Here is a 20,803-nt window from a genome sequence, read left to right as displayed (position 1 = left end):
TGGAAGATGCTCTCAACCTAAAAGTTCAATGTGATCTGTCTGATGAACAATACCAGATAATCAGAAATAGCTCCTTATTACAAAATGCAAATATATATCCGTCTCTTCATAAAATTTTAATTGAAAAAATGGAATGCTATCCTGATAATATGACTTTTTCAGAAACATCTGCAGTTTGCTCCCTTCAATGTCTTTTTAATCACACACTGTGTAGAATCTTGAGTCTAAGTCGTTGCAACAAAATATTTTCTGAATTATCGGTTAAAGATATCAATACATGGAATGATGCATTTCAAAGGCGGTTTTGATGGAGTGTCTAGCCAGAGTCTGTATAAACAAAAATATTTAGATACAACTCTAGATGAAGTTATTAAAAATGAAGAGAGTATTTTCCAAACATCTCTTGTGCCTTTTAAACTAACTGTTAATGATACAGTGATATGGTACAACAAATACCCATCTAGTACACATTTCTGCAGACCAGTATGTTGCAGTACAAAAAGGAAACAGGTATGCTAATTAAAGAACAAGTGAAACAATTACGAGTTGAGATTCAGAAACTTAAACCATTTGTAGTAAGTTTAGAGTCAGAACCGGCTGATTCATCTAAGATGACAGCAATTATAAAGTATAATTTGTATTTGATGGAAAAGTTGTTAATGTACTGATAAGTACTACCTCTTCTCAAAGCTGTAATGTATGTTCAGCAAAGCCAACAGAGATGAGTGACATTAAATTGATTAGATCTAAACCTGTCAATAAAGAAGCTTTATCTTTTGGCCTTTCACCTCTTTACCTTTGGATAAGATGCTTTGAGCACATTCTTCTACTTGGATATAAATTGAAAATTAGGTCATTTTATGTTAAAACCTCTGAGCAGAAAGAATCAGTTAAAGAAAGAAAAGCATTTATCTTAAAGAAGTTTAGGAAAGAACTAAGTCTTATTGTTGACATGCCAAAACAAGGTTTTGGAAACACTAATGATGGTAATACTGCCAGAAGAGACTTTGAGGAATCGAATACTTTCTCTAAGATAACTGGTGTAGATGTTGACATCATTTCTAGACTTAAAACAGTTTTAAAAGCAGTTTGTTCAAGATATGATTTAGATCCAAGCTCTTTTCAAAATTATTGTAATGATACAATAGATAAAATTCTTTCTGAATATAATTGGTATGTTATTCCTCCAAGCGTTCACAAACTTTTAGAACATGGTTTACAGATAACCGATGCATTAGAACTTCCCATTGGATTTTATTCAGAAGAATCACTAGAGGCTCTTAACAAAGAGATTAGAAATACAAGATTAAACCATTCATGCAAAATATCAAGGATAAATGTTATGAAAAACCAGTTTAACTATCTTATGATAAGGAGTGATCCACTTATATCGAGCATCCAATTCACTAACCATAGATGTGAAAATGGGAAATTGCTTCCAGTAGAAGTTCTTTCTCTTCTTAAACAGTCGTGATTCTTTTGTGAAATTTTTTATTTATAGTTAAATTTGCCATCAAAAACTAAATTTCTCTATGAATTAAAATTTACAATTGTTATAATAGTAATGCTCAGAGCATTCTATTAAATACTCTTTGTTGATGACTAAATTATTATTATTATTATTTTTTGAAAATTCTTTCAATTGTTGTTTTTAGCAAAAGGGGAGGGGACCGGTAATAATTATGACTTAAGTTTGGATGGTAGTGTACTGTGTGATCACGCCCGATCACAAGTTGGAGTAAGTTAAAAAGAGATTTAAAAGTAAATTATGTATTATGCAAACTATTACTTGATTCGAGAAGAAAAATTAAAGAAAAAATCTGCTTGCGCGTGTAAAATTTCATACACGCGTGTTTTTTAGATACGCGCACGTTTTGCTGGTTGTTACGCGTAAAATTAACTTAAAATCGCATATTTGATTTTTAGACAAAAAAAAGATAACTATTCCTTTAATACATATTAAAATGCGATGGTTATATAATTTTTGCCGTTTTTCTTCACTTCGAGTCACTGTGCAACGCATTAAATTATTTTAGTAAACCAACAAATTATTTTAGTAAAATGCATGCAGTTTTAACTTACGTTACCCAAATTTAAAATAAAAATGTACTCTAACTAAACATCGTTATTCAAAACTTTAAATGTAAAAGCGTAACATTTAATATTCCTTCGCATATATTACTAAAAAAACTTTAGTTTTTAAATTTTGAAAAAATTTTAAATTTTGGAAAAAATTTTAAATTTTGGAAATTTTAAATTTTGGAAAAAATTTTAAATTTTGGAAAAAATTTTAAATTTTGGAAAAAATTTTAAATTTTGGAAAAAATTTTAAATTTTGGAAAAAATTTTAAATTTTGGAAAAAATTTTAAATTTTGGAAAAAATTTTAAATTTTGGAAAAAACAAAACTTTATGATGTTTTTGTTAACTTAAGTTACAAGGAAATTGCAAAATTTCTTCCGTTATTTTCTTGAAATATGTAGGGGAGAGTTGCCTTAATTGAAACACTTTAGGAAAAAATATTTATTAACCAAAGATGGCTTAACTATGAAAACATTTATGAATTAAATAATATAGATATACAACCCTACTATGCTTTTATTAATGATTCGACTCTATTGATCGCACCCTTATTGGATATAAACTTTGATTTTTCAAGGCACCATTTTGTTTCAATAAAGGCAACTGGTCTCCTTGAATGGAACACATATATTCTTTAATTAGAACAGTTCTAATATTTGAATAAATTACAGCTATAAAACTTATGGCTCAAAGGAAAAATTAATTGATTCGCTTTCTAATAAAAGATATTTAAAAGATATAATAACAAATAAAAATTACAACAAATATTTAATCCTTTTTTCGCAATTCATAAGTCTTTTTTTCTTGCAGCTTCTGCACTTGGGATGGTAGTGGTGATATGTGGTGTGCTGTGGTGGCGATGGTGATTTTATTTGATGTGCTCAATTTCATTTGGTCCATGGTGATTGAGTCAAGTGCTACTTTGCTTTCCTGTGGTTTTTGCAATAGTTTGGCAGTTATTGGATTTAGTGTGAGCTTTTTTTTTGTAGATTTTTAAATTTGCTTGAAAGCTATTTGATTTAGTGTGTGCTTTTGATTTCTTGGTGTAATTTCTAGAGCACGTCTATATGGGGAGCTTGTAAGATCAGCCGCCTGAGTTGCTTGTGATCTTCTTTTTTTGTTTTTTACTTCAAGTGAAACCACTGGCAAAAGAGACAAAGTTGAAACTGAAACATGACATTTTAATTTTTTTTCACTTGATTTATCTGTAGATAGTTTTGTCATCCCATCTATACTTCCAGATGACTGAAGATTGTTTGAAGGACCAACATCAGTAAATGAAGAGGCTGTAAAATCAGAATCAGTGAATACATTTATGTTCAAAGGCCACAACCCACTAGCCTGAAATCCTTTCATAGCAATTCTCAATGATGCTGCCTGACTATATGCGCCACCAAATAATTCTGCAACTTGCCAAGTTGTTACTGGTTGTGATATATGTGACCGCATCCATTTTCGCATAGCTTCATCATAGTATGTACCAAGTGGTCCAAAGAACGCACCGTCTAATGGTTGCAGTCTGTGTGTAGTATATGGAGGTAGCGATACCATACGCACTCCAGCATTTTGTGCTAGATATATCGCTGCAAAATTTTTTGAATGTGTAACATGACCATCAAGTATCAACAAAACTTTTGATTGTTTTAAAGGTTTAACAACTTTAATGAAATGATTGAGCCAATCTAAAAAACCTTCATTTTACATCCATCCTTTCTCTTGAGTACTAAATACAGTTCCTGGAGGTGCACCATTTGTTATTTCTGGCTTCATTCTTTTGCGTTTATATATTAACATTGGTGGAACATAAAATCCTGCTGCAGATACACAAACTACAGCTGTTACTGAATTTCCTCGTTCACTACTAGTCATAATTCCAACTCGTTTTTTGCCCCTTGCACTAATAATTTTTATCTGACCATCTTGTACTGTTGATAAACTAGTTTCATCCATATTATAAAGTCTGTCTGGAGTTAACTTTTCTTCCATGTATAACTTTGAAAGTAAATTAAAGAAAGATTGCACTCGCTCTTTATTAAAACCTTGTGCACGTGCAATTGATGTTGATTCAGGCCCACGAAGCGACAGTTGTGGGTGCCTTTGCATAAATGCATAATACCACTTTTTTCCTGCCATTCGTGTTTGTTTGTTAAAATTATGTGTGATGTTGTTAGCTTCCGCAATATCAAATGCTAGATGACAAAGATTATCAATCCTTAATCCAAAGTACATCGATTCTAATAATAAACAGTGATCAGCTAGTTCTGTTTCAATTTCATTAGGTAAGGTGTTAAGTCGACCATTTCACATTTGCAACAGCAACTTTGTTTTTTTCATTTATATGCCTTGACAAAGTTGCTTTTGGAATACAAAATCCATAAGCGGCTTCATTTAAGCTGATTTCTCCTTGTTTTATTGCTTCAACAGCCTTTTTCAAGTTTTCTACTTTCCATTTTCCATATTTTCGTGGTGTTTGCATCTAAAATAAAAGCAAATTACTATGAAGATACATAAGAAGAGTTTTATAATCTTATTACAGGCTTATTTTTTCATATATTTATTTGTTATTCATATATGATTAAGTTAATTATATACTCATTATATAATCATTATTTTTTATCATTTTTGTTTAGTTAATCATTAACTATATAAATCAAAATCTATATAAACTATATAAAGTTTGCAACTTTATATATTAACTTCTATATACAGTAAAAACTTATGCTGGGTATATACTTTATGTTGTCTTACAAGTTTATCCGTTAAATAGAAATGTATAACTTTTGTAAAACTTTTACATTTTATTTTTTACTAAAAGATAAAATGATTTGTTAATTAAAGTATACGATGTTTACAATCAACTTTATATCCTTAGACTATGACTAGACTTTAGACTATGAAAAATTTTTTGTGAAAAATCATTTCATACTTTAAAGCAAGACTAAATACCAATTCCAAAAAAGCAACAAATGTCTAACAATAATACTATGTCTATAAAAGAAATTCGCTTTAAAAAATATTATACAGTCGGACTAATGAAATTTTCTGATAATTCGGACGTCAAGTAGCGTGTTATGAGATGACATCGTTTCAATTACGGCAACTTTTGAAGTTCCATTCTGGGCAACATAGGACCATGGTGTTGTAGCAAAATATTTACATACAAGTAACAACTTACGATATAAGCTCTTAATATCACATAGACTTGAAACCCTTAAAATTTAAAATTTAAAAAAAATTATCATCAAACTCAATATCGTTAAGCTTCTGTAATCGTTTAAATGCAACGATAAAATTAGATCGCAAAAATTTTTTTCTTTAAAAAAAAGTAATTTTATTCACATACGTGCAGTTTTTAAGTTTAAATACTAGAAGTTTCAAAAAATAAAGAAAATTATTTTCTTTACAAGAAAAAATATTCATGAAAGTAGAATAAGTTCCAGTTTCTAAATAAAGCTAAGTGTTCCAATTAAGGAGCTGTTCCAATTTCGGCAACTCTCCCCTATATTTTATTAAGTATAAAATCTGACCAAAAATAATTTGAACATGTTAGCTCTATTTTCACGCTAAATTAATTCCGATTATACAAACAAATTCTTGGTTGAAATAACATTTTACTTAATGGATCAATTCGGAATTCCGTCTCGTCCGATTTTTCTCGGTTTTTCGGAGTTCGAGAGAAATTGAGAAACTTCGACGAAGTTTTTAAAAGATATCAGTTTTTTACCGGTAAAATAATCAAATTCTTATTTTATTTCTACGCGGCTTTTACATAGTTCTTGTTGTTTTCAAATGTAAGTGTTCTCTTTGTTCAATAACAACACTAATGTACATCGCAAAGTAATTGGTAATGTACAGTGGGCCAGATGGTGGTGGTGGAAAAACCCTCAAAAAAAAAAGCTTTGATCTGTTCAAAACCATATAATAAAACATACTCGTACTTTTCCATTATACTATTTCAAAAACTCTTGAGTATAATAGTATTTTTTTGATAATAGTATCTTTTTAAATCCATAAAAATCAATTACGGTATGATAAAATGTAATGAATAATAAAATACCATTTTTTTTTCAAAAAAGCAAAAAATTTAAACGGTAACTTTTAAAATATTATGCGTATGTGATATTAGTTAATATATTTTAACTATTCAATAGTTTGCATATACAAAAAAATATATATTTAGTCAAGATCATTATTTACAATATATGCAAAAGCTGGTCTTTAAGGAGGTAAGTTTTAAACATAAAATACTTTTATTTTGAACAAGTAGTATATCGTATGATCAAAATAATTTTGTCAACCATAAATCTTAAATCCGGACCATTGTGCATTGTGGCAAAATTGTGTAATAAAATGTTATCAATGGTAACAAGTAATAAGAATTAATGCTTAATTATACATACCTATTAGATTATATAACTTAATTAATTACTCAAAATGTGATAACTTATCACATTTAAAATAAAATTAAAAACAAATATCTGAGGTCATAATAAATTAATAACTTTTCTTTCATTGAGAAAAATGGTTTTGGAAGCGAGGAATAATTTTGATAAAGTTGTGGTAAATGATGAAAAATACGGAGATTGCAAAAAATATCATAAAAGAATCGGATGGACAAGCAATTGACATGTCCTAATTGGACACGTTAAAAAATGCGAGAAAATAGATTTAAAACCATCCATTTCCAGACAGTTTTGACTAAGATGTTGTTAAACTATCTTCTTACCAAGTTGACAGCTCTTGATGGATATTTGATTAGGTCCATAACTCAATCTGAAACACTAAGTATACTTTTTGAAAATTATGGGCATAGTTTGCCCAAGTCAGTGTCCACAATTTCAGAAAAAATTAGGATGTTTCATGCTGAAGCCAAATATTTAATGATTGCTGAATTGGCTGCATTGAAAGCAAAAGGAGAAAAATTTGGAATAACAGGTGACAAATGGTGTAGCAATAGAGGTAGAAAATACTCCATTTTAAATGTTCATCACGATAGAACATATTGAGGAATGGTGAGATTGGCATCTCCAAGTTCTGCCAAAACATTAAAAATTTTGATAACGGAAAAATTAAAAGCATTTGGTACGGATAGTGAAGATATTGCAGGTTGATCTACGGACGGCTGTAGGTGGATGATGAATTTGGATACCATAATTAAGCACCGCGGTAGGGCATTTAACTGAAAGTTCACGCTTTCTTCCTAACCGATGCCGGTTAGAAAGCCATTTATTAGATAAAACTTGTTCGTTAAAATGTTGTGATAAAAAAAATATTTAAGTACTAAGAAATGTAAAAATATGAATTTTTTATAAATTTATAATGAATTATAAATCGAAATATATAAAATTAAAAAAAAAATACAAGAACAAAATGTTTAATTATCAACTAGATAGTTTAATTTTTTAATTTATAGCAAAATATTATCGAAACTCCGATTTTTTCTCGACTCCGACGGAGTTTTTTCTCGTTTCTCACGACTCTGTTTTTTCTCGATTTCGGATCCTTTGGTTTTACTATGATACTTTTCTTTATCATGCGACAATGAGAAAAACCGTAACTTTCGCAAGCATAAAGATGACTTTAATAAATTAATTTTAGTACTAAAGATATATTTTAAATTACTTTTAAATTAATTAAAAACTTTTAAATTAACTCGAAAAAGTTAATAAAATTTGGTTACTTTTTCATTTTCCGCCGTGGAACTGCCCATGTATATATACAATATGTCAAAAAAGTCTATCACCCCTAATGATTTTTCAATAAAAAAATTTTATATGCTTAAATTTAGATTTTTGACCCGAATTTTTTTTTTAATATTGAATTTATATCAAAAAACAAAAATTATCCACAAAATTAGAAAAAGTCAAAAAAGTGTATCACCCCTTAAATAATTATTTTGCTAATATAAAATTAATAGTCTATTTGTGCGCCTTTTGCCTTGATGACTGCAAGACATCTTTTAGAATTTACTAAGTTTTTAAGCCATTGTGTCAAATTTTTCCCCCTCCTCAATTAGAATTGCCTTTAATTGCGACAAACTAGATGGTTTTTGATCAGCTACTTCATTTTAAAAAGATTCGAAAAATTTTCAATCGGATTTAGGTCTGGTGATTGAGGAACCCAATCTAACATCTTAATACTGTTTTTTTTTTTAACCACTCAGTAGCTAACTTTGATGTGTGTTTAGGATCTGTGATAAAATGTGTTAAAAGATAAAAATACGAGATAAGCCAGCACTTCTGGCGCTTGATCTCAGGTTTCGCTTCAGAATATCAGTATAAACCTCTTTCGTCATTATTCCGTCAATGAATTCGAGTTCGCTGACACCACTCCAAGCAAATGAGCCCCAAACCATCATTCGACCTATGATAAGAGGAAAAAATAAGTTAGAAGTATATATCATATGGAAATGTTATATTAAAGCTTAATGTTACCTCCTCCATGCTTGACTGTTGGTCTCATACATTTAGGATTTAGGCGTTCACCATTTTTTTTTCAATTTGCGTATGATACCATCAGAACCAAACCTACATATTTTTGTTTTGTCGGACCATAAAACTCTTTGTCATTGGTAAATAGTCCAATTTGAATGTTTCTTAGCCCAAGCCAATCTTTTCTTTTGATTCTTTTTACTGAAAAAAGGCTTTTTTTGGAGCAACACTCCCTACAAAACAATGATTTTTCAAGCGATTGCGAGCAGTTTGTGGATTTACAGTTATACCATGATCTGTTTGTAAATTTTTTGCAAATCTTTGGTGAAAATAATCCTCAATCTTGTTCAACTTTTCAAATGATTTCTTTATCAATGCATAAGGTAGTCTAAGCTGGGCGTCCTTTACTTGGCAAATTTTTTACAGTACCCATTTTTTTATATTTTTTAATGACATTTTCTACACTATTAGGATTAACATTTGCTATTCTAGAAATGGTTTTATATCCTTTTTCACTTTTATAGTGTCCCAGGATCAGTTTTTTTACTGATTCAAGAATTTCATATCTTTTCGCCATGATTTTTTTTATTAAGAAATAGGTAATTAAAGGTAATAAGTTGCTGTTATATTAAACATAAAATAATTTTATTGTTTATAATATAATTACTATAATTCTACTGCTTGTAATTTGCTCCTTTACTTTGATTCCTTGACGTATGTCGCGGTATACATAGTATAAATTTTGACGTGCCGCAAACTATTTTTTTTTTGTTCTTTTTTTTTTTGCCTGCTTATCAAAATTATTGGGTGCTTTTTTATATTTAATATAAATTCTATGTTTAACTATATTCCGTTGTTGTATTTACTAAAACCTATTTTCACTGTAATTTGTATTTAGTTTTTTTGCGCTTGAAACTTACGCTAGAAATATTATTTCTTATCAACACTCAAAAACATGTATAATTAATGATTTTATAACTACAGAATCAGAAAACCTTCAGAAAATCAATGGAAACATGCTGAAATAATTGTATGCATACTAAAACACTTTGAGAGGGCTACGAAAGATATTAGTGCAGACACATCAGAGATCATACAGTTTCTTGACTATGCTTGGGACAAAGCAACTAGAATCAAAACTGTTGTTGATGAACTTAAAACTGATTTTAAAAGTCATTTTTTTAAATACCAAGATAGTGTTCGTCTGAAAATTGCAATGATGCTCGAACCCTGTTTTAAATTAAATTCTTTAAAGAAACAGAAAATAGTATGTTTAAGGAAATTAAGGGTACTACTGCTTTCATTTTGAGTATCAGTTACAACAAGCAAAAGAAGTTGACTTCATTAAAGACTCTGATCGTGATGGTCAAATCAAAAAACGAAAATAAATAAGCATTGACATATACAGCTTCTTAGAACAAATGGGTTTAAATGAAAATTCTTCACGGAAATGTGAAAACACTGATGGAGGGGGAAAAAAGTATAATAATAAAATTCTAAGAGGAAAAACTCAAGCTCTTAAACGAAAATGGTAGGAATAAAAAATATTTAAATAAAATTATTATTTCTTTTATTTATTACAAATTTAATTGAAGATGTTAATTTTCAAACTAGTTATTTTCTGTTTTCACTGTTTTTTCTTTATTGCATTCAGCCCTGTTGTTGCCCTGTTTTCTTTGTTGCATTCAGCCCTGTTGTTGCCCTGTTTTTTTTGTTGCATTCAACCTTGTTGTTGCCTATTTTCTTTGTTGCATTCAGCCCTGTTACTAGAAATTTATTTACTGGTTTTATTTGCACACCAAAAATGCCTGAAGACAATAATATATTACATTTATATTATGGAAAGACTACTGCAAGCGGGCACAAACTGTATTTAGGCAAGCCGTGTCTTCCTGTAGTTACGGGTCTGGTTGCACCTAATATTTTAAATTTTCCATGCACCACATAATTATTTATCAACTATAAATATTTTTATCTTTATTGTTTATAAGTTGAATAAGAATATTCTTTTTTCCTTACTTAATTAAAGATTCAAAATGTTAGTTTGAACTTTAAATTGATTTATACTTTTTTGTTTCAACATGAACGAAGTCAACTTCTACTTTACCCTATCAACATTACCAAAAAATGAATGCCTTTATATGTTGTGGGGTGCTTATAATTACACCTGCTCTGATAAAGACACTAAAAAAATGAGATTTGGCAAGGTTCTCAATAAAAATTTTGTGCGTACATCTTTCATTTGTTAAAAGTGAACCTCTGTTCAGCACAACGGGAAACTAATGTATACTAAACATTGTTTATAATATAGTTTTAAAGTTTAGACTTGATTAAGTTGACGAGAAGCCAAATTAGTTTTATATTTCACACAATAATTTAATTACTAATTTGTAACTAGTAATAACAAATTCGCTATTCATCTTTTTCCATATAATATTATATTTGTTCAAACAAGACATAGCAACATGCTAAAATCCTGACAGTGCGTAATTAACAAAAAAACTTTGATGATTTGTGGTTATAGTAAAATACCTTGTGCGTTAAAATACTTGTAATTACAGTACATATATTTTGCGATATGCCGTACATATAATAACTGCAATAAAATGTTAAAAAATGTTTTTCAATGGCTAGTATTTACCCTAATTAGCTAGATCTGCAAGATAGCAAATTTTACTTATGCAAGTGCAAAAGCTTCGGCAGGGTGACTTCGGCAAACTTTTAGCTTTGGTACATCCCTAATAAAAATAGGACTTAACATTAACCTAATAACATATCATTTAATTGATACTGTAAACAAGCACGATTTTGAAAATTTTAAGGGCTATTACCCGCCCCCTCCTCTTCACCTTTAATAATTTAAGAAATATATTAAATTTTTTTAAAAAAGTTATATGATTATTTTTAATCAATCAATTTAACAGAGATGTCGAATTTGGACAATTCAAAATCCATAATTAAGTAGTTTTATCAGTTGATTAATCATTTAAAATTGGGGTATCAAATAAATCATGGCAACGTAAAGGCTAGGGGAGAGTGGGGCACCATAATACACTTTTTGTTTTTATTTTGTTACTACTTTTTTAAACATAACTTTTTTTTTTGAGCGACTAATGCAATTTGTAGATAAATATTATACTTTCAAAATTAAATTCTTAAATCAACAAAATAAAAGAGGTCAAACTCGTAAAAACTTATTGAGTAAAATTCAAATTTTGTATCAAGGTACCCCACCCATGGGGTACCTTGATACAGTCTATCGGATACCATGAAACAGGATAATAAAAAAAATATCAAATGTAGGAAACTAACACAAAAAATTTTATATAAAAAAGAAACAATTTTTTCTAAAGCCTCGTTATAAATTTTTAAAATTAAGAATAGGAATCATGTTCATCACTTTCAGAAATAATTTTTTTTTTTTATGATAAGATAATTATTTCTTTACCTTTATTTTCTTTTACTTCGAGTACAGTTATTGTTGGTGTGTCTGTTGCTATTATAGCTTTCTCCCGAGGTTTTATTTTATTTTTTATTTCAGCGGCTTTTGGAAATCCAATAAACTGAGAAGGACTTACAAAGTTAATAACTTCAGAATCATTGACTTGACTTGTACTTGGCTCGGAACTGACAAAAGGCTCTTGAAGCTTTTTTGGTGAGAGTAACAAATTTCAGTATTAAGAGTTTCTCCAGTATTTGTTTGATATGTATTTGGATATTTGCTATCAGTAACAACACTACAAAAAAAATCTGCAAAAAAAATCTACAAAAAAAAATCTGAAAATACATTCTTGTCAAAAAGAAATACTCCACTTTTCGTAAATCCACTTTGAATGTTTGTGGTAGTAAAACTTTTTTCATATGCGGTGTTAAGACAAGATGCAATTTTGTAAATAATGATTGGCACTCCAGGATGATTTAGAAGCTAAAATTTTACTGCGTCATTGTAATAAACTTTGAATGGAGTAAATACAGATACATCTAAGGGCTGCATTTTGTAACTACTATGTAGTGGTATTGTAAGAGTAGTAACACCATTACTCTTTGCAAGATCAAGAGCTTTTATAGATAAGTGGCTCTCATGATTATCAAATATAAGTAGAGATGGATTTTCCTTTGATGAAAATGTTTATGATATAAAATGTTGAATTACTTCTACAAATAACTCTGTATTCATCCATCCAGTTAGATTTGCAAGAGATCCAGATAGTGCATTATTCAACATATGTTGCTTAAACCTTTTTTTAAGGGAATTTCATTGCAAGTGGTATGGTAGCACCTGAGACACTAATGAAAAAACAACTTGTCACCAAAGTTCCACGTTCTTCACTTGTCACAGAGTTAACTTGCTTGATGCCTTTTTTAGTAATGATTTTATTATAATTTTGTACAATGGTTTCATCAAGATTCAAAAACATCAAGAACTGTTTCATCAAGATTCCAAATGCAAAATTCATCACCAAATTTTGATTCTCTTAAATACAATGCCTCTAAATTAGTAAAAAAACTTTTGTACATTGTTATAATTGAAAGATACCATTCTTGACAAAGAACATCCTTCTGGCATTTGAATGCTTAAAGAATTCCGCTTTTAAATCAAGCGCATCCATTCTATTCCAGCTTTCTTCTCTTTAATCCAGTTACTGGAGACTTTTATATTATTTATTATAGCCATATCAAAAGCAATAGATCTTAAATTTACAACAGACTTTCCATAACGCATTTGAGAGGAGGTAATATTATACTGCTTTAAAAGATTTTCTTGCTCTTCATTAAATACTCTTCTTGTGGAAAAGTTGGGTTTCATGGTAATGATTTCTCCTTCTTTTATTCCTTCTTTTCTTTTAACATATCTTTATACATAAAAACACACATTTAGAATTTGTTCTTAGATACAAACTTATACAAGTTTCATTAAATAAGTAGGACAAATACTTATTGGTACAGAATACATAAGCATAAATTACATGCAAAGGGTGCTGTGATTAAGATTCGCCTTTTTCCCGGTATTTCTTAATGAGCACCCTCTTGTTAAAAGTAAATCAACAGCTACCTCTATTGAATTATTCGAGAAGGTTCCATAACTATTTTTTCTTACATAGCTCCTCATTCTAATCTAAAAAATATTAAAGCAGTAACAAAGAGGTTTAACAATGTATAAAATTTAATTCATGGTCATATCATGATTTATACCACGCTAAACTTTAATTTACATAAATAGATTTTATTTATTAATAGAAATCAGTATAAAAACATAAATTTAATGAATGTTAATCCTTCAACAAAAAAGAGTTAATAAATATCTTAATATTAGCATAATAACCAAATTTATATTTATGTAAACTTTTGTGACTTATGTTTATTAGACAAAATTAATTTTATAACTACATAGTTACACCAGCATTAAACATGCATAAATACTGAATAACACTTTCTTTTTATTTTTATTTTTTTAAAATAATAAATATTTACAATTTTATGATATTACATTAACTCAGGTTATAATGATTACAAGGTTTTACAATATATCCGTTTTACAACTGTTAAAATATATATTTACATTTTCTACTTTTTATTAATTTTATATTATATTTTTTTGTTTGTTTTGTTTTTTGATTATATATTTTTTTGTATTTTTCAATTTTATATTTTTTTGTGTTTTTTATTAGTTTAGCCATTGTGCGAAAAGATGCCGAGAATTAGGTAAGGTTAAAAAAATTTTATATATTTAAAGATAGTATTTAATATTAGTTAATAATTTTTTATAAGGAAGTATTATATTAATTAAGAAACAAAAGGACCTTTTTTTTTTTTTTTTTTTTATTTTTTTTTTATTTTTTTATTACATTATAAATAAGCATTTCGTTACAATATTCAAAATACAAATATATAATAATAAAAACATATATATATATATATATATATATATATATATATATATATATATATATATATATATATATATATATATATATATATATATATATATATATATATATATATATATATATATATATATAATAATCGTTATTAAATAATAAAAGAACGCGGGAACTCGTAGGAGACCATACGGTCTTGTCGTCGAGTACCGCTAAGAAATGATCGTGTTAAAATTTATAAGATATTTACAAGATAAGAAATAAGTTAACGAAGTAAGAAACTTAAAATATTCCGTTACAAATACAAGATACATTATTATATATTACAGTTGTTAATGATGCATATATAATTTTTATAAATCAATAGTTAAATAGGGGGTAAAAAGGAAGATCACTTAAAAAAAAAAAAAAAAATCAAAAGTATATTGTTACATCTTCAATTGTAAAAATGAGTTCTTTAAGCTTTCGTTTAAAAGAAAAGTAGTTACTTTGATGAATAAAATCTTTAGTAAAATTTTTTAAAACTATTTTATTCCATAAGAATGGTCCGCGATAATCAATACAAAATTTAAAAAGATTTGTTTGAAAAATGGGCTGCTTAATAAAATTATCATCCCGCAAAATGTATCTATTTTTAACTTTCGATGAATACAAATTATGGAAAGAAATAGGGGATGAATTGGTTTTACATTTAAACATAAAACAAAGAATATTAAAATTGTTAAGCTCATATATATTAAAAACTTTCATTTCAAATAATAGAGGCTTGGAATGAGTATAACGGTCTTTAAAATATATGAGACGTGCTACATGCTTCTGCTGACAATAAAGAGGTTTAAGTTTAATTTTCTTTGCACTACCCCCAGCAATGTTTGCATAACTTATGTGACAATGAATAAATGAGTGATATAATTGTACTAAAGTACGTTTAAGTAACAAGATGAGGCATGTTAATTGGCAGTTTATGTTTTTTGATAAGAGGATGGAAAAGAACCCATTTAGTTTTATCAATATTAAGAGGTAATTTGTTAGTCTTAAACCAGTCAGATATTTTGATTAACTCGATGTTCAAGCAACTAAATAAAGTAGGAATGCTTTTGTGTGACATAAATAAATTGGTGTCATCAGCAAACATAATTGTTATTAAATCCGAGGCTTTGTATAAATCATTAATATAAATAAGGAAAAGAAGAGGTCCTAATATGGATCCTTGAGGAACTCCACATGTAATATTTAACAAATTTGATGATAATGTTTCATCGGCGTAAACAAATTGTTTGCGATTAGTTAAATAACTTTTTAACAATTTTAAAACATTGCCTATTATACCACAACATTTTAAATTTTTAGCAAGAATTTTATGATTAATGGTATCAAACGCTTTCGCTAAATCAATAAATACTCCCAATGTGAATTTAGAATTATTAAATGAGTCTGATATACTTCTTGTAAGCTGAATAATTGCATGCTCTGTTGAATTATTTTTTTTAAATCCATATTGCATCTTATATAATAATTTGTTTGATAAAAGGTGATTGTATATTCTGTTGTACAAAATTCTTTCTAAAATTTTAGAAAAAACAGAGAGGATAGAAATTGGACGATAGTGTTTAACATTAGTTTTTTCTCCTTCTTCAAGTATAGGAATAAGTTTTGCTATTTTTAAATCATCAGGAAAAACTCCCTGATTAATGGAGCATTTAAAAATTTGGAAAAGTATGTCTTTTAAAACGTCAAAACAGTTTATAATAACGTTCCCATTGACATCATCTGGATCAACTGCTTTATTTGACTTTAACAATTTATAAGCACTTTCAAACTCTTCAAAAGACAAATCAAAAAAATTTAGATACGAGTTTAGAGGGTCATATGTTGCCTTAAATGATTTTTTAGGGTTTGGAATTATTTTGGCTAGGTTTTGTCCTACAGATACAAAATATTTATTAAATTCGGAAGCAATTGTTTTTTGATCAAGAATAAAATTATCATCTACTTTAATAACTGAGGGCAAAGATGCTTTTTTAGTGTTACCCGTAATTTCGTTTATTAGTTGCTAAGTGTGTTTAGAGTTTAATTTGGTATTTTTCAAGTAAATTAGTGTAATATATTAATTTTGATTTTTCCTTAGGCGTTCAAATAGTCTTACGTAATTTTTATAATTGGTCTTAATCTCAGTTGTTTTTAATTTTAAATATTTAATATAAAGTTTTTGTTTAATTTTAGATGATTTTAGAATACTTTAGTAATCCATGGCGATTTAATTTTTTTATGTTTGTAATTAATTTCTACATTGGGAAAATTGATGTCATAAATTTCATAAAAAATTTTAAAAAAGATTTATATATTAAATTAATGTCTTCAGAAAAGTTAATAATGCCCAATTAACTAAAGAAAGTTGATATTTAAAAGATTCTAGGTTTTTATTATGAAAAAGTCGTTTTTTAAATGATTTTTTTTCATTATATAAAATTTTCGCATAAATATCTATTGAAAAGAAAAATTGGGAAATGATCAGGTATGTCACTTTTAATAATGCCTTTTTTAAGCGAATTATTAAAAATATCATTGGTTATAATGTTATCAATTAAGGAAGTTGTTGTTTGAGTAATTCTTGTTGGTTTGTTTATTAGAGGAACTGCTCCATTTTAAAATAGGCCATTATAAAACCCACTAATGTCTTTTTTGACGTGATACTCAAAGCAATTTAAATTCAGATCACCTAATATGTAAAGTAATTTCTTTTCGTGGTTGATTTTATTTACAATATCGTCATGTAAAAATGAACTAAATGTTTTAATTTCGCCAGTAGGTGGGCGATAACAACAGCTAATTACAATGTTTTTGGTTTTATTGCCTAATATTTCAATCGTTCAAACCTCTATATTGACGTCAGAAATACTCATGTCATGCCTAACAAAATACCGTAGGTTTTCTTTTACATAAATAATTAAACCACCGCCGCGTTTATTTGTTTTCCGCTCTAATGAAATTAAATTATAGCCCGATATTTTAAAATTATTATCTAAATTTGAGTCAGCAGAATTACACCAGGTTTCAGTTAGGCAAATTACACTAAAAATAGTTAGATTTTCCTCAAAACTATTGCAAAGATTTTCAAAATTTTTTTTAAACTTCTTATATTTATATGAATTGCATTAAGTTTATCACGCTCAAGAAATTCTTTTATTTCAAAAGTATAAAAATAGCTGCAGTTGCTTTGTAAAGCATCTGTTTCACTAAAATAACTTTGATCCGGATCGGACTCTTTGGTAAGTATAAAATCATTAAATTTAAAAATGTCAAAATTTTTAGAGCGACTTGAATCCATTTTTGTATTTAAAATCAATAAAAATTAAACAAAATAAATAATAAAGATAAAATCAATAACTCTAAAATAAAAAAATTTCTTAAAAGTCGCGCGTTACAAGTTTATTATATACAACTTTAGCATATTTACCTTTGGCTCTCAAATCTTTTGCTTCTTTAAATAACTGTTTTCGCAATTCTAAAGTTCAGTCGCTGTAGTCTTCGTTTATGTAAAATCGATCGTTCCACAATTTTAACTGAACATAGTTATCCAACGCAGTTTTTTTGTCTTTGTAGTTTAAAAATTTAACTATTATGGTTCTGTTGTACTTTTTCCTATTGCTACTTTTTTTCCCTGTCCTGTGCGCCGGTTCAATTTCAACATTACTTTTAAATCCAAGTTTTGTCTTTAAAACATTTTGAATCTTTTCCTCACTCAATTCCCACGTTTCGTTTTCACACCTTTACACAAACACCACTTTACAATCGCTACATGTAACACTTATATGTTGAAATTCTATATCTTAAAATAAAAGGCTGTGTTTTTCTAATCATAAATAACAATAATTTTGTTGAAAAAAAAGCTTTGCAGAGAAGCGGAGGTCTTTACTAAACATTCATTTTCGATTTATGAGCCAGTGTATCAATTTAGCTCATATGTTCAGTTTTAACTTCCCGTCCTCTACTTGGCAAAATACATTATTGATACAAAAAAAGTTGACAGAAAATGTCCGTAGTGTTTCTACAGACATGATAACTATATTTTAAAGTAATAATATTTCTGATATTCTTAATTATTACCCTTATCACTCCATCTACTGTTCCATATTGCACTCATGATGGTTTAAGAGACTATCAACAGCAGCTGCGAAGTAGGGTTTTTCTCCGATAAATTCGCTATTTCTATCAAGAAAATCGAACTTATGGGAGAAAATTTTTTTTGGGATGTCACTTATATACATGTTTAAAATACTCCAATATTTCAACAGAAGGAGGACAGTAGGCAAAGATATGAAGATTGTCCTCAATTTTACCACAAGGTTTGCATTTGTTATTTTCAACGATCTGTTGCCTTGTGCTTTTGGCTAGCAAGGCCGCAGAAGGTAGACTGTTGTGTAAAAAACGAAAGAGGATATTTTCTATCGGTCCGTATGCATGGGAAGTAAAGTTTTTTTTCCAAATTTGGGTCCACGACATTGTTGTTTTTGTTTAACCGTTCCAGAAAAGTTCTGTTGGCACGACTGTCTTTTTGTTTTTTTGCCACTTTTAAGTAAAATTTTTTTGTTTATTATAGGGAGATGTTAAACTGGGACCCGTTTTTGCCTAAAATTTCAATTGTTGTTTTGTAGTACTGAGACGTTTTGTTGTCCCAGTGTTTTGGAACTTTTGTTCCAAAACACTGGAACAACAAAAGCAATTGTTCTGTTTTAAAATGTTCCAGCTTTGGCTTTGGCTCGTAAATTTTATAAATGAATTTGCCAACCAATACTTTGAAAAGTAGTAATATTCGTGAGTTTTATCCTCTATGCATTCCTTCAGTTGAAAGAGTGTTTTGAGGCGAAGTGCAAGACTTTGCTCCTTTGAAGATAAAATTCCGAGACCCCCACTTTTGACGGGAAAAAAAAATGCCTCTCTCTTGACCGATTAAAATTGGTCTTTTGCCACAGATTTTAGAAAATGGCTGTATGCAAACGTTCTATTACCCAATCAGGAATGGGCAACACGTTTGCCAGAAACCAAACTTTTGACATTGCTAGCGTATTTGTCAACATAGTCTTACTCCTAAGTGACAGAGTACGTAGTCCCAGAAACTTGAGTATTTTCTCTACTTTGTTAAGAGTTACTAGCCTGTTGAAATCGGTAGTATCACTCAGTCTGGTGTAAAAAGTAACACCCAATATTTTCAAACCAGTGTTATTGTTCCACTTTATGTTGTCCAACTCTGGGTACATTTTAGGATCAAAACTCCCAAGAGCGAGACTCTTGATTTTTGAGGCATTGATCACTGAACCACTTGCTTTTGTAAACAGTTTTACTTTTTCAAAAAAAAAGCCGACAGATTTTACGTCCCTGCCCAGCTAGCATACTTACGTTGGGCCAACGTATGCAAAACCATCGCAAACATCGGCTGTTTTTTCCAATGCAAAACCAACGTTGATCCAATGTCATTTGTTTAATGATGAAATTAATACCGACGGAACTAAAAACAGCTGGCTCATTTACATTGGTTGAACGTATGTAAAAACATCGCAAAAAATTGATTGTTTTTACGATGTAAACCCTACGTTCATCCATTGTTATTAAACCGATATTGATTTAATGTGTATAAACCAACGTTGGTTTGATGTTTATACATGCATTGGAACAACGTTGGATTTTATACAGTGGATTAACGTTGCGTTTGCATAGAGAAAAGACACATATACAAATATACATTTGTATAATTTATGAGAGTTATTTTTCATTTAGATATTTCAGTTCATCAAGGAAATACATTTGCTTATATATTTTTCTCTTTTTTATGTAATGAAATATTGAGCCACAAGCAAACCAAATATGAATAATGTCTCTTTAATCAGATGCAACATATTAAGTATAGTCATATGTAATAAGCATTGATGATTCAGCATCAAAATGGCGGAAATACCTACGTATAAATACTTATAGTCCCTGTGTAATAAGGTCGGCTTCTCGGCCTAATGGCTAAGATCAAGTGTAGTATCTGTTCTTATTTCGGCTCCGGACCATCTCTCAATTGGTTTCGGTGTTGTTAGAAAGCAGAAACAGCACAAGGTCGAAACCGTGACAGTCGATAGGGGTTCTTGGCGTAGTCGCTTTTTCAGTGTCTCCTTCTACGTCCGGAAATCTCAAAGCGTTCCGTCCACTCCGGACGTTAAATGGAGATAAACCATTAAGTTGGCGCTGCTCAGTTTCGGCTGAGTGGCAACTAAACCCTTAAGTGGGCATAAACAAACCCTTAAATGGGCCAAACAACCCTTAAATGGGCTAAAAAACCCTTAAATGGGACAAAATACGGAGTCTCGGCTCCCAAATAACACCGCCTTCTAGGGCCCTGTGTAAGTCTGGTTTCAGCTTCAGGTCACTC

The 20,803-nt window shown here is 29.0% G+C and overlaps 1 protein-coding gene and 1 pseudogene across 1 annotated transcript; one reads left to right on the top strand and one right to left on the bottom strand.

Moving 5' to 3' along the window:
- Nucleotides 1-2,950: 2,950 nt before the first annotated feature.
- Nucleotides 2,951-5,136, bottom strand: LOC136080667 (uncharacterized). The gene is made up of 2 exons (XM_065797608.1): nucleotides 5,008-5,136; nucleotides 2,951-4,557 (listed from the first exon to the last, which is right to left on the bottom strand). Exon 2 carries the CDS (start codon nucleotides 3,630-3,632, stop codon nucleotides 3,075-3,077), a length of 558 nt encoding a protein of 185 aa, XP_065653680.1. The 5' UTR covers nucleotides 3,633-4,557; nucleotides 5,008-5,136; the 3' UTR covers nucleotides 2,951-3,074.
- A 15,244-nt stretch (nucleotides 5,137-20,380) lies between these two features.
- LOC136080904 (U2 spliceosomal RNA) lies at nucleotides 20,381-20,447 on the top strand (annotated as a pseudogene).
- The last annotated feature ends 356 nt before the right edge of the window (nucleotides 20,448-20,803 follow it).

Source organism: Hydra vulgaris, chromosome 05, assembly GCF_038396675.1.
Source record: "Hydra vulgaris chromosome 05, alternate assembly HydraT2T_AEP".
In the NCBI taxonomy this organism is placed as follows: Eukaryota; Metazoa; Cnidaria; class Hydrozoa; order Anthoathecata; family Hydridae; genus Hydra; species Hydra vulgaris.
This window is presented reverse-complemented; position numbering and strand designations above follow the sequence as displayed.